Source organism: Phocoena phocoena, chromosome 9 (genome assembly GCF_963924675.1).
Source record: "Phocoena phocoena chromosome 9, mPhoPho1.1, whole genome shotgun sequence".
NCBI lineage: Eukaryota > Metazoa > Chordata > Mammalia > Artiodactyla > Phocoenidae > Phocoena > Phocoena phocoena.
The window spans coordinates 9,288,103-9,308,894 of record NC_089227.1 but is presented as its reverse complement, the minus strand read 5'-3'; the positions used below and the strand labels follow the sequence as shown (position 1 = coordinate 9,308,894).

The 20,792-nt window shown below is 50.8% G+C and overlaps 1 protein-coding gene across 6 annotated transcripts in view; it reads left to right on the top strand.

Moving 5' to 3' along the window:
- The window catches only part of OGDH (oxoglutarate dehydrogenase), a 75,511-nt gene extending 61,387 nt beyond the window's left edge, over positions 1–14,124 (top strand). For all 6 annotated transcript variants that reach the window (XM_065883872.1, XM_065883871.1, XM_065883869.1 and 3 more), the window contains 12 exons: positions 181–333; positions 1,031–1,133; positions 1,308–1,436; positions 1,785–1,935; positions 2,174–2,301; positions 2,452–2,630; positions 3,104–3,175; positions 3,762–3,890; positions 4,474–4,546; positions 12,441–12,604; positions 12,803–12,957; positions 13,055–14,124. In XM_065883872.1, coding sequence (XP_065739944.1) covers positions 181–333; positions 1,031–1,133; positions 1,308–1,436; positions 1,785–1,935; positions 2,174–2,301; positions 2,452–2,630; positions 3,104–3,175; positions 3,762–3,890; positions 4,474–4,546; positions 12,441–12,604; positions 12,803–12,957; positions 13,055–13,175 — 1,557 coding nt within the window. In that variant the 3' untranslated portion in view covers positions 13,176–14,124. The remainder of the gene's footprint in view (positions 1–180; positions 334–1,030; positions 1,134–1,307; positions 1,437–1,784; positions 1,936–2,173; positions 2,302–2,451; positions 2,631–3,103; positions 3,176–3,761; positions 3,891–4,473; positions 4,547–12,440; positions 12,605–12,802; positions 12,958–13,054) is intronic.
- The last annotated feature ends 6,668 nt before the right edge of the window (positions 14,125–20,792 follow it).

Below are 20,792 nucleotides of genomic sequence, written 5' to 3'. Positions count from 1 at the left end.
CTCGTTTCATCTCATGTGACAGTCAAAGCAATTCTAGCGAGTGAAGGAGTGAGAGACAGGACCCTAATTCTAGAAGAGGTAAACTGAGGTGTCACATAGGAGAAATGGGGGCAGGTCCTCGTGGGTCCTGGGTCCCAGCCAACATGGTCCGTGATGCTGGCATCTCCTCGCTGTGTTCAGGTGTGTTACCGACGCAATGGCCACAACGAGATGGACGAGCCCATGTTCACACAGCCGCTCATGTACAAGCAGATCCGCAAGCAGAAGCCTGTGCTGCAGAAGTATGCCGAGGTGCTGGTGTCGCAGGGCGTGGTCAACCAGCCTGAGTATGAGGTGCGTCCCCCGCTCGGATCCCAGTGGGCCTTTCCAGAGCCAGGGAGGGATAGAGAAGGCCCACCACAGGGCAAATGCTCGCTTTCGCAGAGTAATTAGGATCCAAATGAGAACACGTGAAATATTTACAACTATAGCATTTCGGTGCATAACTTCTTGGAGAGTCCAGGCTACTGAGGAGTTGCGTGAGGGAGGTGGGACCTGAGAGCACTTTGGCACAAGGCAGTGGCCTCCTTGGCTTACAGAGTCCAGTGCACAGGGGTGAGAGGACGAGAGGCTGATGAGGGATCCAGCTTGTAAAGGGCCTGCTGTGACCTGGTCAGTTCTGGCTGGTTATGAGTGCGAAGGCCCGTGCAGGGTGACGGAGAAGTGGAGCAGGGCTGCGTATTCAGGGGCTGTGCTCGGAGCCATGAGAACTCATCCAAAAGAATATGGTGAGAGGGTGGGCGGGGACAGGGCTCCAACTTAGAGCAGGATCTGCAGCCAGCAACTGTGGAGAAGCAGCTACGGGAATGAAAACAATAAAACGGAAGCTTCCCACAGACCTCAGGGGTGATGCGTGTTGGGAGGAGAAGGCCTGGAGGCCAGTGGAGTCTGAGGGACTCTGCACTCAGGAAGTGCAGGCGCGCACTGGCCGTGTGGCTGGCGTGCCCTGTGCAGAGCGGCCCTGACGGCTGTGTCGGGCCCGACCCTCCAGGAGGAGATCTCCAAGTATGACAAGATCTGTGAGGAGGCCTTCACCAGGTCCAAGGACGAGAAGATCTTGCACATCAAGCACTGGCTGGACTCCCCCTGGCCTGGTGAGTGAGGAACACCTCCAGTGAGCCCCCTCCCCGCTCCACAACACCCTGTGGGCCCTGGACTCGGACCCCTGACTTCGGCTCTCGGTCCTGGCCACCGCTGCACAGCGTCTCGCGTGTCCACGGCTCCTTGAGGAGTGGCACCAGTGCGTCAGCTTGCCCCTTGCCTGCTAGGCTTCTTCACCCTGGACGGGCAGCCCAGGAGCATGACCTGCCCCTCCACGGGCCTGACGGAGGATATTCTCACGCACATTGGGAACGTGGCCAGCTCCGTGCCTGTGGAGAACTTCACCATTCACGGAGGTAAGGGCACCACCAGGACCTTTGGAAGTGTTGGGCCGAGTCCAGTGCCAACTGTGTCCCAGCATGAGACCAGTCCTCGCCCACCTTAGGTCCCTGCTTCGTTCAAGGCCGGGGTGGCTGGATGAGGGAAGCCCTCGCCTCACCTCAGCCCTGCCCCGGCGAGGTCCTCGGCCGGCGGAGCAGTGGAGGAAGGGATGGGATGTCACGGCCGCTCTGGCCTGGTCTCCACTCAGCTCCCTTCCCCACTCTCCCGGTGAGTCAGGACTCCCAAAAGCTGGGGCCGAAGGAAGCTCAGCTCTTGTCCCGAGAGGGTGTGCCAGGCGGCTGGTGAGCACCCTGTCTCTGCAGGGCTGAGCCGGATCCTGAAGACCCGTGGGGAGCTGGTGAAGAACAGGACGGTGGACTGGGCTCTGGCGGAGTACATGGCTTTCGGCTCCCTCCTGAAGGAGGGCATCCACATCCGGCTGAGCGGCCAGGACGTGGAGCGGGGCACTTTTAGGTAATGGTCCCGGTGCTCTTGCGGGCCCTTCAAAGCATGGGAGAGGGAAAGGAAGGGCTCTGGAGTTCCTCTCCCAGAAGACAATCCCTGCCGGGAGAAAATCACTAGATCCCATTGCTCAGACCCAGAAGCACCCTCTCCCTGCTCTGATCAGACGCTTCCGTTGGGCACGGGGCTTTGCGCTCCCCCGGTGGTGCACGGGGCTGGCTTCTGCCGCTCATCTGTGCTGCCCCCGCAGCCATCGCCACCACGTGCTTCACGACCAGAATGTGGACAAGAGGACCTGCATCCCCATGAACCACCTCTGGCCCGGCCAGGCCCCCTACACCGTGTGCAACAGCTCGCTGTCCGAGTACGGCGTCCTGGGTGAGCGCCCCAGCCTGCGAGGCCCTCCTCCCTGCGCCTCCCCGCTGCTTCCCTCCTCCCCTCTGCCCCACTCTCCCCTCCTCCCTGCAGCCCCCTTCCCGCCCGCCGGCTGACTCCTGTCCGCTCTTCTCCCTCTCTCCTGCCCTGCAGGCTTTGAGCTGGGTTTTGCCATGGCCAGTCCTAACGCCCTGGTCCTCTGGGAGGCCCAGTTTGGTGACTTCCACAACACGGCCCAGTGCATCATCGACCAGTTCATCTGCCCGGGACAAGCCAAGTGGGTGCGGCAGAATGGCATCGTGCTGCTGCTGCCCCACGGCATGGAGGGCATGGTGAGGCCCCCGCCCCTTCCCGGCAGACCTAGAACGTGGGAAGGGCCTGCCTAGGACCCTGACCCCGAAATTGGCACCGTACGGGCTCTGCTGGTGTTCCCCACCTCCCTTGGAAGGCAAGAGGCAGTTCCTGCTCCGTTACTGATGAGAAGTGGCAGTGCGGACGGGGACCTCCCAGGCCCCGGTGTTCCCTGTTCTCTTCCCTCCTCCTCCGCCAGGCCCTGTGGGGGGCTTGCTTAAGAACCGGGTTTGGAAACCAGGAGGAACCAGGAGTGCTGGGCCCTGTCCTGACGTGGAAACGCCCCCTCCACGCTCCATGTGCAGGAGGAGAAGGAATTGAACTGCCAGCAGTAAAGAGACAGTTTGGTGTTTTTCAGACCAAAATGAGCAAGTTGGTTAAGGAAGAGATGTACTGAATGCAGCAGTCGGCAAGGGGGAAGCCCCTGATCTGTAACTTGTGTGTCTGGTTCCAGGGTCCGGAGCATTCCTCCGCCAGGCCGGAGCGGTTCCTGCAGATGTGCAATGACGACCCAGACGTCCTGCCGGTGAGTGGCGCACCTGGGCGTCTGTGGGCAACTCTGAAGGCACGACTGCTCTGTGCCTCTTGGGAGACGCAGGTGGGCCCCGAGCCTGCTGGTCTCCACAAAGTGAGAGGCCTTCTTAGAGCACAGAAGACAGTGCCGGGCTGCCTCCTGTCGTCCCTGCTGCTGTAGAAAGCAGAGGCGCTGAAAGCTACAGCAGAAGCTTCTAGGAGTGATACTGCCTGTATTTTGATTCAGGCCAACAGTTTAGAGGAAAGAACTCTGGGGTGATTCTAGTGAAATTTTAAGAGCTAAAAGGAAATTTGGGGGGTTCTGTTTCTAAGGAACATCAGAATTGGTTTTAGGTAGAACCTGTGTCTGTCCCAGACCAGGCAGTAGTTTTCAGAGAAATAGGGATTACATGGGACTGAGAATCCCATTCAGAGTGTGGGGCTGGCTGGCTGAGCTCTCGTCAGTGCCCCCTGTGTGTGCATCTCTGGAGGAGCTGTGGCACCCTAAGGCTGCGGCCGTGAGGCCCTCTGCCTTGATGCCCCCTGCGACGGGGTGCTCAGTGCCGCCTGGCCTCTGGCCCTTTCCCTCCTTGCTCCAGGACCTTAAGGAAGCCAACTTCGACATAAATCAGCTGTACGATTGCAACTGGGTTGTCGTCAACTGCTCCACCCCTGGCAACTTCTTCCATGTGCTGCGTCGCCAGATTCTCCTGCCCTTCCGGAAGCCGGTCAGTTGGGGGTGTCCCAGCTCAGAGAGGCCTGGCCTGAGAACTCCAGGGCCCCAGCCCAATGGGAGGATGGACTTGTGGGCGGGTGGTTGTAGATGGTGCGTTGAGCTTGGAGGAGAGCTGAGCCCCCAGGAAGCAGTCTCCTTGGTGAGGTGAGGAAGGGTGAGTAGGAGTGTGAGTGAAGGGTCCAAGGGGAGAACGCCCCCTGCTGCTGCCGGCCACAGTGCAGGGCCAGGCAGGCCCATGGGACAGGACAGCCCTGGCCACAGGCAAGGACGTCAGGAAAGGCTCAGGGGTCTTCCCCAGGTATAGGGTAGGGGGCACCCAGGGCTCCGAGCAGGCTGGGACAGACCCTGGAGGAGTGGATGCCCAATGTCTCAGGACGGAGGAGAGGGGACAAGGGGAAACCGCATCGTTCTGTTTTCCTTCTCTTCACCTCTACCCTGCGGATCCCGCTGACCTGACCGTAGAGCTGGGAGGGCAGCATTAGATGCCTGTTCTGAAGGCGAGGCCTGGGCAGCCCCTTACTGTCGGCCCTCCTTCTGGAATCCTTAGAACCTGAGCCTGTGCTTCTGTGTTTCAGTTAATCATCTTCACCCCCAAGTCCCTGCTGCGGCACCCTGAGGCCAGATCCAGCTTTGATGAGATGCTTCCAGGTAGGCTTGAGGGGGGTGGGCATTTGGAGTGGGTCTTCACTGCTACTCTGTGGGGGGCTTATCCTTGTCAGTCTCACTCTGGTCCTTGCCACATTTTTTGGTTGTTGGGTAAAGACCACTGAACACGACAGCCTGGATGTCAGAGCTCACGTGCAAATTGGTCAAACAGCATGTCTCGCATCCCACTGGGGTCTGTGGCCCCTGCCTGGGTGCACCCCCGCAGGACTCTTCCAGAGGCAGTGAAGTGAGCCTGGGGTTAGAGTTCACGCTGCTGCCTGGGCACTGCTCCTGGGGGGCTGATGGCAGCTCACCGCCAGGGACAGAGGAGAAGCACCGGTGGGTAGGGGCTGCCACGTAACATGGCAGCTCAGTGGTGTGAGGTGAGGCCCACAGCACTGAGATTTCCCCCCGGACATCAGACATCAGGTGGCTGACAGCACACAGTGGCCCCGCACAACCCCGGGCTTACAGGGCCAGGGGAGCCCACTTGCTCCCAGCCATGGAGCCCCCTTTAATCTTCGGTCCAGGTAAACCCCTTCTTTGTTTTTTTTCCCATTTTTTTTTATTATGGTGAAATATACATAATATAAAATTTACCATCTTAGCCATTTTTAAGTGTACAGTTCAGTGGCATTAACAAACACGTTCACGTCATTGTGCAACCATCAACCCCGTCCATCTCTAGAACTTTCTTCATCTTCCCAAACTGAAACTCTGCACCCATTGAAGAACTCCCCCATCACCACTCCCGCAGCCCCTGGCACCCACCGTTCTGCTTTCTGTCTCTGTGGGTTTGGCTGCTCTAGGAGCTGCATGTGAGGGGGCTCACACAGCATGTGTCTTTATGTGACGGGCTTATTTCACTCAGCGCGGTATACCCAAGGTTCATCCAAGTTGTAGCAGGTGTCAGAATTTCCTTCGTTTCTAAGGCTGAATAATGTTCTGTTGTATTTTTATACCACTTTTTGCTTATCTGTTCATCTGTCAGTGGACACTTGGGTTACCTCCACATTTTAGCCGTTGGGGATAATGGCTAAAATTATTAGTACACCTATGAACATGGGTGTACAAATCTCTCTTCAGGACCCTGCTTTCAATTCCTTTGGGTATATACCAAGAAGCAGATTGCTGGGTCATATGGTAATTCTTCAGGCATACCATACCGTTTTCCATACTGGTTCACAGGATTCCAGTTTCTCTACATTCTTGCCAACACTACTGTTTTCTGTTTTTGTTTTCTTGGTTTTTGTTTTTGTTTCATAATAGCCACCCTAGTGACCATGAAGTAGTATCTCATTGCAGTTTTGACTTTTGTTAACCTAATGATCAGTGATGTTGAGCGTCTTTTCATGTGCTTATTGGCCATCTGTATGTTATCTTTGGAAAAATGTTTAATCAAGTCCTTGCCCATTTTTTAATTGGGTTGTTTGTTTTGTTGTTGGGTTGTAAGATTTCTCTCTGTTTACTGGATGTTGATGCCTTATCAGATATGTGACTTGCAACTATTTTCCTCCATCTGTGTGTAGTCTTTGTTTTCCAGGCCTGTTTGTGTGTTCGTTTGTTTGTTTGTTTATTTGCTGCACCACACGGCATGTGGAATCCTGGTTCCCCAACCAGGGATCAAACCCGTGCCCCATGCATTGGGATTGCGGAGTCTTAACCACTGGACCACCAGGGAAGTCCCTGTGTGTTGTTGTCTTTGGATGCACAAAATTTTTAAATTTTCATGAAGTCCACTTTTTCTCTTCTTTTTGTTGTTGTCTGTGCCTTTGGAGTCACATCTAAGAAATCACTGCCAAATTCAATGTCAGGAAGCTTTTTTTTTTTAATAAATTTATTTATTTTTGGCTGCATTGGGTCTTCATTGCTGCGCGTGGGCTTTCTCTAGTTGCAGCGAGCGGGGACTACTCTTCATTGTGGTGCGCGGGCTTCTCATTGTGGTGGCTTCTCTTGTTGAGCACAGGCTCTAGGTATATGGGCTTCAGTAGTTGTGGCACGTGGGCTTAATAGTTGTAGCGCACGAGCTCTAGAGCGCAGGCTCAGTAGTTGCGGCACATGGGCTTAGTTGGTCCACTGCATGTGGGATCTTCCAGACCAGGGATCGAACCCCTGTCACCTGCATTGGCAGGCGGATTCTTAACCGCTGTGCCACCAGGGAAGTCCCAATGTCATGAAGCTTTTGCCTCATGTTTTCTAGTTCTGTAAAACATGCCGTTGGTAATTTGATAGGGATTGCATTGAATCTGTAGATTGCTTTGGGTAGTATGGACATTTTCACAATATTGATTCTTCCAATCCAAGAACATGGTATATCTCTCCATCTTTTTGTGTCCTCTTTGATTTCTTTCATCAGTGTCTTATAGGTTTCTGAGTACAGGTCTTTTGCCTCCTTAGGTAGGTTTATTCCTAGGTATTTTATTATTTTTGTTGCAATGGTGAATGGGATTGTTTCCTTAATGTCTCTTTCTGATCTTTCATTGTTAGTGTATAGGAATGCAAGAGATTTCTGTGCATTAATTTTGTGTCCTGCAACTTTACCAAATTCATTGATTAGGTCTAGTAGTTTTCTGGTGGCATCTTTAGGATTCTCTATGTATAGTATCATATCATCTGCAAACAGTGACAATTTTACTTCTTCTTTTCCAATTTGTATTCCTTTTATTTCTCTTTTTTCTCTGATTGCCGTGGCTAGGACTTCCAAAACCATGTTGAATAGTAGTGGCGAGAGTGGGCAACCTTGTCTTGTTCCTGATCTTAGAGGAAATGCTTTCAGTTTTTCACCATTGAGAATGATGTAGCTGTGGGTTTGTTGTATATGGTCTTTATTATGTTGAGGTAGGTTCCCTCTACCCACTTTCTGGAGAGTTTTTATCATAAGTGGGTGTTGAATTTTGTCAAAAGCTTTTTTCTGCATCTATTGAGATCATATGATTTTTATTCTTCAATTTGTTAATATGGTGTATCACATTGATTGATTTGCGTATATTGAAGAATCCTTGCATCCCTGGGATAAATCCCACTTGATCATGGTATATGATCCTTTTAATGTGTTGGTGGATTCTGTTTGCTAGTATTTTGTTGAGGATTTTTGCGTCTATATTCATCAGTGATATTGGTCTGAAATTTTCTTTTTTTGTAGTATATTTGTCTCCTTTTGGTAATAGGGTGATGGTGGCCTCACAGAATGAGTTTGGGAGTGTTCCTTCCTCTGCAATTCTTTGGAAGAGTTTGAGAAGGATGGGTGTTAGCTCTACTCTAAGTGTTTGATAGAATCCACCTGTGAATCTGTCTGGTCCTGGACTTTTGTTTGTTGGAAGATTTTCAATCAAGGTTTCAATTTCATTACTTGTGATTGGTCTGTTCATATTTTCTGTTTCTTCCTGGTTCAGTCTTGGAAGGTTATACCTTTCTAAGAGTTTGTCCATTTCTTCCAGGTTGTCCATTTTATTGGCATAGAGTTGCTTGTAGTAGTCTCTTAGGATGCTTTGTATTTCTGCGGTGTCCGTTGTAAATTCTCCTTTTTCATTTCTAATTTCATTGATTTGAGTCCTCCCCCTCTTTTTCTTGATGAGTCTGGCTAATGGTTTATCAATTTTGTTTATCTTCTCAAAGAACCAGTTTTTAGTTTTATTGATCTTTGCTATTGTTTTCTTTGTTTCTATTTCATTTATTTCTGCTCTGATCTTTATGATTTCTTTTCTTCTACTAACTTTGGGTTTTGTTTGTTCTTCTTTCTCTAGTTCCTTTAGGTGTAAGGTTAGATTGTTTATTTGAGGTTTTTCTTGTTTCTTGAGGTAGGCTTGTATAGCTATAAACGTTCGTCTCAGAACTGCTTTTGCTGCATCCCATAGGTTTTGGATCGTCATGTTTTCATTGTAATTTGTCTCTAGGTATTTTTTGATTTCCTCTTTGATCTCTTCACTGATCTCTTGGTTATTTAATAATGTATTGTTTAGCCTCCATGTGTTGGTGTTTTTTACATTTTTTTCCCTGTAATTGATTTCTAACCTCATAGCATTGTGGCTGGAAAAGATGCTTGATATGATTTCAGTTTTCCTAAATTTACTGAGGCTTTATTTGTGACCCAAGATGTGATCTGTCCTGGAGAATGTTCCATGTGCACTTGAGAACAAAGTGTAATCTGCTGTTTTTGGATGGAATGTCCTATATATATCAATTAAGTCTATCTGGTCTACTGTGTCATTTAAAGCTTGTGTTTCCTTATTAATTTTCTGTGTGGATGATCTTTCCATTGGCGTAAGTGAGGTGTTAAAGTCCCCCACTATTATTGTGTTACTGTCTATTTCCTCTTTTATAGCTGTTAGCAGTTGCCTTATGTATTGAGGTGCTCCTATGTTGGGTGCATATATATTTATAATTGTTGTATCTTCTTCTTGGATTGATCCCTTGATCATTATGTAGTGTCCTTCATTGTCTCTTGTAACATTCTTTATTTTAAAGTCTATTTTATCTGATATGAGTATTACTACTCTGGCTTTCTTTGATTTACCTTTGCATGGAATATCTTTTTCTATCTCCTCACTTTCAGTCTGTATGTGTCCCTAGGTCTGAAGTGGGTCTCTTTTACACAGCATATGTCTAAAAGCCTGTGTCTTTTGGTTGGAGTATTTAATCCATTCATGTGTAAGGTAATTATCGATATGTATGTTCCTATTACCATTTTCTTGTTATGGGTTTATTTTTGTAGGTCCTTTTCTTCTCTTGTGTTTCCCACTCAGAGAAGTTCCTTTAGCATTTGTTGTAGAGCTGGTTTGTTGGTGCTGAATTCTCACAGCTTTTGCTTGTCTGTAAAGCTTTTGATTTCTCCATCGAATCTGAATAAGATCCTTGCCGGGTAGAGTAATCTTGGTTGTAAGTTCTTCCCCTTCATCGCTTTAAATATATCATGCCACTCCCTTCTGGCTTGTAGAGTGTCTGCTGAGAAATCAGCTGTTAACCTTATGGGAGTTCCCTTGTATGTTTTTTGTTGTTTTCCCTTGTTGCTTTCAGTAATTTTTTCTTTGTCTTTAGTTTTTGATTACTATGTGTCTCGACGTGTTTCTCCTTGGGTTTATCCTGCCTGGGCCTCTCTGTGCTTCTTGGACTTGGGTGGCTATTTCCGTTCCCATGTTAGGGAAGTTTTTGACTATAATCTCTTCAAATATTTTCTCGGGTCCTTTCTCTCTCTCTTCTCCTTCTGGGACCCCTATAATGTGAATGCTGTTGTGCAGGTCTCCTGATGCGAGGGGCTGGTGGTGGGTAGAGTTGGGTGTTGCTCTGGTGGGCAGAGCTCAGTAAAACTTTAATCCACTTATCTGCTGATAGGCGGGTCTGAGTTCCCTCCCTGTTGGTTGTTTGTCCTGAGGTGACCCAGCACTGGTACCTACAGACTCTTTGGTGGGGCTAATGGCAGACTCTGGGAGGGCTCATGCCAGGGAGCACTTCCCAGAACTTCTGCTGCCAGTGTCCTTGTCCCTGCAGTGAGCCACAGCTACCCCCCGCCTCTGCAGGAGACTCTCCAACACTGGCAGGTAGGTCTGGTTCAGTCTTCTATGGGGTCACTCCTCCTTCCCCTGGGTCCCAGTGCGCACACTACTTTGTGTGTGCCCTCCAAGAGTGGAGTCTCTGTTTCCCCCAGTCCTGTCGAAGTCCTGCAGTCAAATCCCACTAGCCTTCAAAGTCTGATTCTCTGGGAATTCCTCCTCCCGTTGCCAGGCCCCGAGGTTGGGAAGCCTGACGTGGGGCTCAGAACCTTCACTGCAGTGGGTGGACTTCTGTGGTATAAGTGTTCTCCAGTTTGTGAGTCACCTACCCAGCGGTTGTGGGATTTGATTGTTTTGTGACTGCACCCTCCTACCATCTCATTGCGGCGTATCCTTTGTCTTTGGATGTGGGGTGTCTTTTTTGGTGAGTTCCAGTGTCTTCCTGTCGATGATTGTCCAGCAGTTAGTTGTGATTCTGGTGCTCTCACAAGAGGGAGTGAGCGCACATCCTACTCTTCCATCTTGAACCAATCTCTGCATGTTTTCTTCTAAGTTTTATAATTTCAGTCTTGTGTTTAGTCTTTAATCCATTTTGAGTTAGTGTGTCTGTATGGTGTAAGGGTACAGCTTCATTTGCATGTGGATATCCAGTTTTCCCAGCACCATTTGTTGAAGAGACTCTCCTTTCCCCATTGAATAGTCTTGGTTCCCTTGTCAAAGGTTCATTTCTGGTCTCTCTGTTGTCTTCCATTGGTCTATATATGTCTTTATGCCAGTACCACTTTGATCTTGTAGCTTTGTAGTAAGTTTTGAAATCAGGAAGCATGAGTCCTCCAGCTTTGTTTTTCTTTTTTCAAGATAGTTTTGGCTATTCAGGGTCCTTTGGGAGTCCATGAATTTTAAGGTGGACTTTTCTATTTCTGAAAAAATGTCATTGGGTTTTTTTTAAGATGTATTATTTATTTAGGCTGTGTTGAGTCTTTGTTGCTGCACACGGGCTTTCTCTAATTGCGGCAAGCGGGGGCTACTCTTCGTCATGCTGAGCGGGCTTCTTATTGCGGTGGCTTCTCTTGTTGCGGAGCACGGGCTCTAAGAGCATGGGCTTCCGTAGTTGCAGCACGCGGGCTCAGTAGTTGTAGCTCTCGGGCTCTAGAGCGCAGGCTTAGTAGTTGTGGCTCACGGGCTTAGTTGCTCCACAGCATGTGGGATCTTCCCAGACCAGGGCTCGAGCCCACGTCCCCTGCATTGGCAGGCGGATTCTTAACCACTGCACCACCAGGGAAGTTCCTGTCATTGGGATTTTGATAAGGATTGCATTGAATCTGTAGATTGCTTTGATAATATTAACATCATGGCAATATTAAGTCTCCCAATCCATGAACATGGATGACTTTCCATTTATTGGTATCTTCTTTAATTTGTCTCAGTAATGTTCTATAGTTTTCAGTGTACAAGTCTTTCATTTTCTTGGTTAAGTTTATTCCTAAGTAATTTTATTTATTTGATGCTGTCTTGAACGGGATTTTTTTTTCTTAACTTTCAGATTGTTCATAGAAATACAACTGAATTCTGAGTGTTGATTTTCTATCCTGTAACTTTGCTGAATTCATTTATTTGTTCTAACAGGGTTTTTTTGTATGTGGAATCTTTAGGGTTTTCTACGTGTAAAACAAACAGATAATTTTATTTGTTCCTTTCCAATTTAGATACTTCTTAGTTCTTTTTTTTTTTTTTTTTTTTCCCTAATTGCTCTGGCTAGAAATTCCAGTGCTATGCTGAATAGAAGTGGTGAGAACGGACATCCTTGCCTTGTTTGTGTCTTAGGAAAATGCTTTGAGTCTTTCGCCATTGAGTATGATGTTCACGGTGGGTCTCTCATATCTGGCCTTTCTCACGTGAAGGTAGTGTCCTTCTAATCCTAGCATTCGCGTGTGTACGTGAATGTGAGCATGTTGCTTATGTGTCCTTCAGGGAACCCCTCACTTTGAATGCAGCTTCCTGAAGTCGGCCTCGTTCGCAGGGGAATGGGCCCGGCCGTGAGCATCTGAGTATTTGCTCTAGTTTCCAGTGTGGCAGGTTTTAGTATTTGTAAGCTTGTGAGGAGTCTGAGCAGAGTGCTCATGGAATGGTCTTCTAGACCTGGTTGTCCCTGAAGTCTGAGGTAGGCCGTTCTGAAGAATGAACTGATGTCCCTTGCTCCTCAAGGCTGGCCTTGCCCCTGGGCCTGTCAGGCTCTCTCAGTGTGCGTTAATGCAAAGGCGTCACAGGCTGGCGAGCGGGGGAGAGCCCAACCCTCAGAAACTAAATGTTCTGGTGTCAGTTGTGGCACAGCCCCACCTCGTGGAGGGAGGGCCCTGGACACCCTCAGCCAAGTCCTGAGCAGAGCCCCAGCTGTGGGGATTCTCTTGTAGGTACCCACTTCCAGCGGGTGATCCCAGAAGATGGCCCTGCAGCCCAAAACCCAGAAAACGTCAAGAGACTTCTCTTCTGTACCGGCAAAGTGTACTATGATCTTACCCGAGAGCGCAAAGCGCGGGATATGGCAGAGCAGGTGGCCGTCACGAGGATCGAGCAGGTGAGGGCAGGTGGTGCCCAGGCCGGTCCTGGCGTTCCTCCTCTGGGTGTCTGGACCCCAGAGCTCTCCCAGAGCTTCCAGAACATCCTTTAGGGGTCACTGAGCTCCTCACCTGGGACGCCAGCCCCTCTAGGACACCAGCCTCGCCCAGTACCCTGAGCACCTTCTCCTGACAGGAGCTCCTCTCTCTCTCCCCAGCTGTCGCCCTTCCCCTTCGACCTCCTGCTGCAGGAGGTGCAGAAGTACCCCAGCGCTGAGCTGGCCTGGTGCCAGGAGGAGCACAAGAACCAAGGCTACTACGACTACGTGAAGCCCAGGCTGCGGACCACCATCAACCGCGCCAAGCCTGTGTGGTAAGGTCGCGGGCAGTCGGCTGGGGCCCGGGGAGGGCAAGGGGGCCCGCGCCCCTCGGGGGCCTTCGCCATCACCGCGCACTGTCGCTCCCCTCAGGTACGCCGGCCGGGACCCAGCAGCGGCTCCAGCCACCGGCAACAAGAAGACCCACCTCACGGAGCTGCAGCGCCTCCTGGACACGGCCTTCGACCTGGACGCCTTCAAGAAGTTCTCGTAGATGCCGCCTGGGCTCCGCCTCACGACCGCCCCTCGCTTCTCCACTACAGAATAGTGCTCCGCGCTGCCCGCGCCTCCGCCCGTCCCTGCACCACACACACCCCCTCCTCGCTCACTTAGGAATTAAGCTGCTCCCCCACGTGCTCGGCTGCCCCCAGGCCAGGTGCTCCCCAGGCTCTGTGACTTCTGTCCAGCTGAGCAGCCTTCATGGAGGCAGTGGAGAGCGGGGGGGAGGAGAGGCAGCCCCCGCAGGAGTCCTGGGAGGGTCACATCTGCCCTCACCCCCGGATCACCCCCAGGGCCCGCCTCATGTGGCACACCCTTGTGCTGGCGGTCCCTGTCACCCAGCAGGGTGGCTTCCCCTCCTCAGGCTGAGCCCCAGACCCCTCAGAGGAGCCACCACGGTCAGAGGCTTTGTGGGGTGGGAGGGCTCTGTCAGGACCCTCGCCGTGCAGTGAGCAGAGGGCACTGCCGCGGGCTGGCTGGTGGGAGACGGCCCGAGACTGACCTGCACAGAGAGGGCGGGTCCGCTCTCCTCGGCGTCCACTTCCTCCCCTCGAGAGGGTCCCGGGCCGTGCACACTCCACCCACCTGGAGCTGGGTGGCACCCGGGCCCGTGGGGTGTGCGTGGCGGGAAGCGCCACTCGGGGCTCTCGGGCCGAGGCGCAGGCTGCTCATCTGGGTCCTGCCCTCCCTTAACCTCCAGTTCCACCTCCTTTTCTCTTTCCTTCTACACGATGGAGACTCCGAAGCATCCTTCCCTCTGCTGTGCCAAAGCTGGTCCGAAGGGGAGAGGAGGGCCAGGAGTGAGGGGCAGCACTAGGCCGGGGGCCAGCTCCCCTGACCTGTCACAGGGACAGATCTGATTTATTTATTTTGGTTAAAAAAAAAAATAACGAAAACAACTTTGCATTGCATTTGGCTTGACCCATAAACTAAGTTATCCTTGGGCCCGTGTGGTGTCATTCTTTCTGCTCCGCCCTGCCTGGGAAGCAGCCCCTTCTCGCTGCAGGGCCTGCGTGCCCGTGGGGCAGCACAGGGGTGGCGCCTGGCCTTGCCGTCATCATTGTTGCAGACTGTGTTGGACACACCCTGGTTTCTGAGTGTCCCCTGCTCCCAGGTCCCCCAACACTCCACCTGAAAAAGTACTCTGCAGTCTGTGCTTCAGCCAGCGTGCGTGGTAGGCTCGCCCTGGGACGTTGCTAGCAGCCTCCAGGAGCCCAAGCAGCTCATTGGACCTCTGGAGGGGAGCGGGCCGTGCCAGCGGAGCCCTTTTGAGGCCGTGTCCCCTCTTGACAAGAGCCCCACTGCCTTCAGCCCACAGTACGCCAGCCTTGGTTTTCTGGGGGGTGGAGAGGTCCCGGCACTGAAAAAGAGCTCAGGGAAAGGCCTGGGTGTGGACTGGGGGTACCCTCCAGCAGTGGGGCCCCCTGCCGTTCACCCCATCCTTTGGGCCACACCCAGGTCCCTTGTCCTTGAAGCCTTTTCAGAATGTCTTCATTTTGTCCTGTGGCTTGCCCAAGAGTCTTCCGGGCCTGGCATGCCTTGGGCAGGTAGTGGCAGGGGAAAAGCTGTCACCTGCCCCTGTGCTTCTGTGTGTGCTCCAAAACCAGCACCCTGTCCCCGTGTCTGATGCGGTCAGCCAGGCAGATTAGAGCTAAAAGGCAAAAAAGGAGTCAGGAGCCCCTTTCCCTGGAGAGAATCCTGGTGCTCTAAGGGGGCAGCCGTCCCCATCCTGCACTCTGTGTGGTGAGTTAGGGTTCCGCTCTTACCCCGAGGCAGAGCACATCGGGGTGAGACACGAGATGGAAGTTCGCCCTCACCTCTTGCTGCTTCTAATCTGGTCGGTGGGTACAGGGGAGCCAAGAGCCCAAGGGGGTCTGGGCACTTCCTGGTGGGGTACCTGAGGGAGTCCAGGGCTCACAGGAGCCACCACCACTGGCCCATCTGCGGGAGCCGAGGCAAGGGACAGGGCGAGGGACTTGGGTCTCTCCCACTCCCACAGCTCTGCGTGGGTCTGCAGAGGAGGGGCAATCAGGCCACGCTGGGCCACCCACCAGACAAACGCTTCTCTGGTCAGCTCTGTTCTGCTATGGTTCTCAGTCGCCCCTTTCCTAAAACAAAATGAGCAATGGTGAGAAGGAAGAAGCCTCACAGTCTAGGACAGCAGCCTATATGCTTAGACTTCCAGAGGCCCCGGACCAGTGTGTGAGAGCGTGCGTGTGTGGGCATGTCAGTGTGTGCACGTGCGTGTGTGTGTGTGTGTGCGTGCACGAGAGTGCCTGGGCCACTTGACGTGGATTCCTGGCCTTTCTGGATATTAGAGGCCCATCTGGGCTTCCCTGGTGGCGCAGTGGTTGAGAGTCCACCTGCCGATGCAGGGGACACGGGTTCGTGCCCCGGTCTGGGAAGATCCCACATGCCGCGGAGCGGCTGGGCCGCTGAGCCTGCACGTCCGGAGCCTGTGCTCCGCAAGGGGAGAGGCCACATCAGAGGCCCGCGTACGGCCAAAAAAAAAAAAAAAGGCCCATCTGACAGCCGCACCTGTGGAAGTGTAGGAAGAGGGTCAGCCTGCCACGTCCCTGTTCCCAGGAGCGGACCCCAGGACAGGTGGGCCTGGGGGGTGCTGGGGGGAGAGGAGGGGCTCGGGGTGAGGCACAGGTGGGGCTGAGGCCTTACCCATAGTTCATCCTTGATGTGTCAAGTGTCCACCCACTGGGGTGATTTTATCTCCTTTGGAAGTGGAGTTGGAATCAGTGTCAAACCTATTTCTGCCCTCAATTAGGTGGGGCAGTGAGCTGCCCAGTAGGGTAGTATTCACCTGGGACCGGACTACAAAGCTAACCACACCTCTCAGATTTTCCCCAGCTCTTGTCCCCTGGGAGTCCCAGCTGCCACACCCAGCTCATGGCATCCTGAAAGGAATGGGGTCCAGGTCCCCTCCAGCAGGGCTGCTCTGCCCCTCCCCGCGCGGCCTCACCCCCAGGACTTAACCTTTGCACTATAGTCTACCCTCCCCCACGCCCTCGCCTCCGCCAGGGCCTCACTCCCACCAGGGCAGACCCCTTCACCGCAGCTCCATCACCTCCCCCCAGGACCTCAACTCCCTCTCGACCCTTTTTTTAATTGATATATTTGACATATAACATATTAGTTTCAAGTGTACAACCTAACGATTGGAAACCAACAAAGACCTACTGTAGAGCACAGGGAACTCTACTCAACATTCTGTGATAACCTATATGAGAAAAGAATCTGAAAAAGAATGAGTATATGTATGTGTATAACTGAATCTCTTTGCTGTACACCTGAAACTAACACAGCATTGTAAATCAACTATAATCCAATAAAACTGACGGCATGATGATTCGATATTTGTATATATTGTGAAATGGTCACTACAATAAGTCTAGTTCACATATGTCAACACGTTTCCATTTTTTTTTTCTTCTGATGAGAACATTTAAGAGTTTGCCCTTAAACAGTTCTCAGTAATAATGATCTTAAGGGAAAAAAAGATCAAACTGTTATCAGGCAAGAGAAGTAACAATAGCAAAGATAACAAATGACCTGTTATCCAGACTCCCAGTTCTGCTTCTTTGGTAAAGACTGGCCTGAAGCACTTTCTTGAGCCATTTTGCAGAATTTAAGCCCCCCTCAGGTGCTCAACCACTAGATCAACAGGAACCTAAGGTTAATGATGATGTTGACATCTTCTGACCCTCGTGACTTCAATCAAGTAAAGCTTGGACTCTCTCCAATACCCAAGCCGCTACATGAACATGCATGTACTCTTAGCTTAAAACTTCCCCAGGTTTGCTCTTCGGGGAGAAACTGTGTACGGTCAGGCCACTCAAGGTGGCTGTTCTCTTGCTCTCTGTCCATCCTCTGCTCGACCAGTGCTACACGCTGCTCACAGGACTGACCTTCCTACTTGCTCCAAACCCCAGCTAATGATTGTTCTTATCAAAGGGGCGGTGAGGGGCGTGCCCCTCTGCTGGTTTCCCTGGTAACCGATGAGCCAATCTGACTCATCAATTCCCCCTCTAGCTGGCAACCTCCCCCGCCCACCCCCCCACCTCCAGAGCGTCGACTTCCGCCAAGTCCAGCACGCCCAGGGGGGGAGTCGCTCCAGGGCCTCGCTCTAGAACTGTAAGCTCCCCCATCCATTAAACCATTGATGTCTCTGTGGCCGACTCTGGGCTCTTTCTCAGGTCTGGAAGCTGAACAGGTACAGGCCTCGTAGGCCTGTGGGATGTAGCCCCACATATATATTCCTTGAGGAGGAACTAGGACTCTGTTTTTTAATCACTGAACTATTGTTTCTTTTTTTTGCGGTACGCGGGCCTCTCACTGTTGTGACCTCTTGCGGTACGCGGGCCTCTCACTGTTGTGACCTCTCCCGTTGCGGAGCACGGGCTCTAGGCACATGGGCTTCAGTAGTTGTGGTGTACAGGCTTAGTTGCTCCGCAGCATGTGGGATCTTCCCAGACCGGGGCACGAACCCGTGTCCCCTGCATCGGCAGGCGGACTCTCAACCACTGCGCCACCAGGGGAGCCCTGAACTATTGTTTCTTGATTGCTTCTCCCTTCTTCCTACACTCCCTCACTATCCTTAGGATTTTTAATTACTGAGACCTGTTCAAGACCAAGCATTCTGATCTGGCTTAGATCACAAAATGGCTTAGGCTAAAAACGTCTCCTCTCATGTCAAGAAAGCCATGCCTGGTTCTCTTTCTCTGGGACACCCTAACCTATCTGCTTACGTGGAGAGTCTGACATATCTCGTGGCTGTGGTCCCCCCTCACCCGATGAGTCAGAACTCTCAAAACACGATATTGGGGCTTCCCTGGTGGCGCAGTGGTTGGGAGTCCGCCTGCCGATGCAGGTGACACGGGTTCGTGTCCCAGTCCGGGAAGATCCCACATGCCGCGGAGCGGCTGGGCCCGTGAGCCATGGCCGCTGAGCCTGCGCGTCCGGAGCCTGTGCTCCGCAACGCGAGAGGCCACAACAGTGAGAGGCCCGCGTACCGCAAAAAAACAAAAACAAAAACAAAACCAAACAAACAAAAAAACCCACGATATTGGTGCTCAACCCTGCTCGATTGGTTTCAGTTTCCTATTGCCTATATAAGGAAAATCATGAAGCACCTATCAAATAAATTAGGCAGCCATCAAGAGTATTTTAAAGAATTTTAAATAGTTTTTACCAAACCTACAAATAATGCATCCATCCTTACAGTTTGGCTCATTCCTTCCTATCGTTTTTTAATGCCTTTAAAAATACTTTTTTTAGATTTCCCAGCTAACGCTGGGAAATCTAATTTGACACATTCCTTTATTTCTATCTACACACACTTAGTTGTTTTGGTTTAATCATGTGAGCTTAGTTGCTGACCTCATGACCCTTCACCTTAAATACTTCTCCTTGACAGTCTCCTAAGAAGAAAGGCATTTTCCAAGCCCACAATGCAGCCATCACTCTCGGGGAATTTCACATCCATTCAATGCTATTATCTCATCTCTGGCCCTTATTCAAATTTCCCTAAGTGTCCCAATAATGTCTTTTTTTTTAACCCTTTTCTCTCTTTTTAAAAATTTATTTATTTATTTATTTTTGGCTGTGTTGGGTCTTCGTTGCTGCACACGGGCTTCCTCTAGTTGCAGAGAGCAGGGGCTACTCTTCATTGTGGTGCACAGGCTTCTCGTTGTGGTGGCTTCTCTTGTTGTGGAGCACGGGCTCTAGGTGTGCAGGCTCCAGTAGTTGTGGCTCGCGGGGTTTAGAGCACAGGTTCAGTAGTTGTGGCGCACGGGCTTAGTTGCTCTGCGGCATGTGGGATCTTGCCGGACCAGGGCTTGAACCCACGTCCCCTGCATTAGCAGGTGGATTCTTAACCACTGCGCCACCAGGGAAGCCCCCCCAGTAATGTCTTTTTCCTCCATCCAGAGTCCAATCAAGGATCATGGCACTGCATTTACTTCTTGGTCTTTCTGGTGTCCTTGAAATAGAGCAGGACCCTGTGGGGCCCTCTAGGGTACAAAAGCCTTTGCATGTCCCCCGTTTCTTATTTATAGGAAAAAGGCTTCAGCCTCCTAGACCTTCCCTGAGTTCCAAAGGGCAGATTCAAACAGTTACTAATTACGGGAGTGAATGAATGCAGAAACAAAGGAAAGGCAGTCAAGAATTTCTCATGATTCGATTCAGGTTGAACCTTTCTGGCTGGAACTTCCAAATGCAGTTTTCTGTGTCAACACTGAGCATCACACCAAGGGCATAGGATGTCAGCTGGTCCCACACTTGGTGATGCTGACTTGGTTAAGGTAGTGTCTGATCCATGTCTTTATTGTAAAGGTACCTTTCTCTACTCATAATGATTAGTGGCTTGTGGAAGATTGTCTGCTCCATAAATGTTTTTTACCAGCTAGCATCATACAACTTTGTATCCTATTTTTCTTTTCTATTCTTTCTTTCTTTCTTTCGGCCATGATCCCACGGCATGTGGGATCTCAGTTCCCCGACCAGGGATAGAACCCGTGCCCCTTGCAGTGGAAGTGTGGAGTCTTAACCACCGGACCACCAGGGAAGTCCCTCTCATACATTTAAATATTTCAAAAACATGATTTTGGGTGCTGCATAAATTCCAGCCTATGGGGGTGTTTTACTAAACTATTACCTAGGAGAATTGAACTATTGGCTTACTAATGAATGCTCCACAACAGTGGGATTTTTGTCTGTTTTACTAGCTGCCACATTTCCAGCACTGAGAACAGTGTCTAGCAAATAGAAGCCCAACAAAAGTTTGTTGAATGAATGAATACAGCTTGTGTCTAATTTTTCAATATCATAGATAATGCCACAGCAAGCATCCTTTTATATAAATCTTTGCAGTGTTTATTTTATGAGGATCACAGATAATGATAGTAAGAAGGGAAATGTTTGTTAATAGAGTGAAAAAATAAGGATGCAAAACCACATAAAGGCTATAATCTCCAAACCACACAGATATGCAGAGAGAACCATCAGAGATAAAATAGACCAAAATAACAAGGATTCTCTCTCAACATTTGTGGGGTTTTTTGCGGTACGCGGGCCTTCCACCGCTGCGGCCCCTCCCGCCGCGGAGAACAGGCTCCGGACGCGCAGGCCCAGCGGCCATGGCTCAACGGCCAAGCCGCACCGCAGCATGTGGGATCTTCCTGGACCAGGGCACGAACCCGCGTCCCCCGCATCGGCAGGCGGACCCCCAACCACTGCGCCACCAGGGAAGCCCTCTCTCAACATTTGGACAGTGGAAGGTTTTGATTTGTTATGAATATTTTTCTGTATTCTCTACAATTAGAATATGTTGCAAAAAAAGTAGCAGTTTTTTCTTTTAAAAGTTAGTTTTGCAAGCCGAGATCACGTCAAATTATTGTGCTTAAGAGCCATTCATAATAACTGAAGGTCCTGGTTAAAAACCAAATTCAGGTTTAGGCCACATTAACTGCAGGAAAGAGCAGGCCCACAGAAGCCCCCATGCTGTGCTAGGTGGGCCACATTTAGAATATTGTCTCCTGTTCTTGGTGTCACTTTTTTTTTTTAATTTTTACTTTTTAAAATTATTTTTAGCTGCATTAGG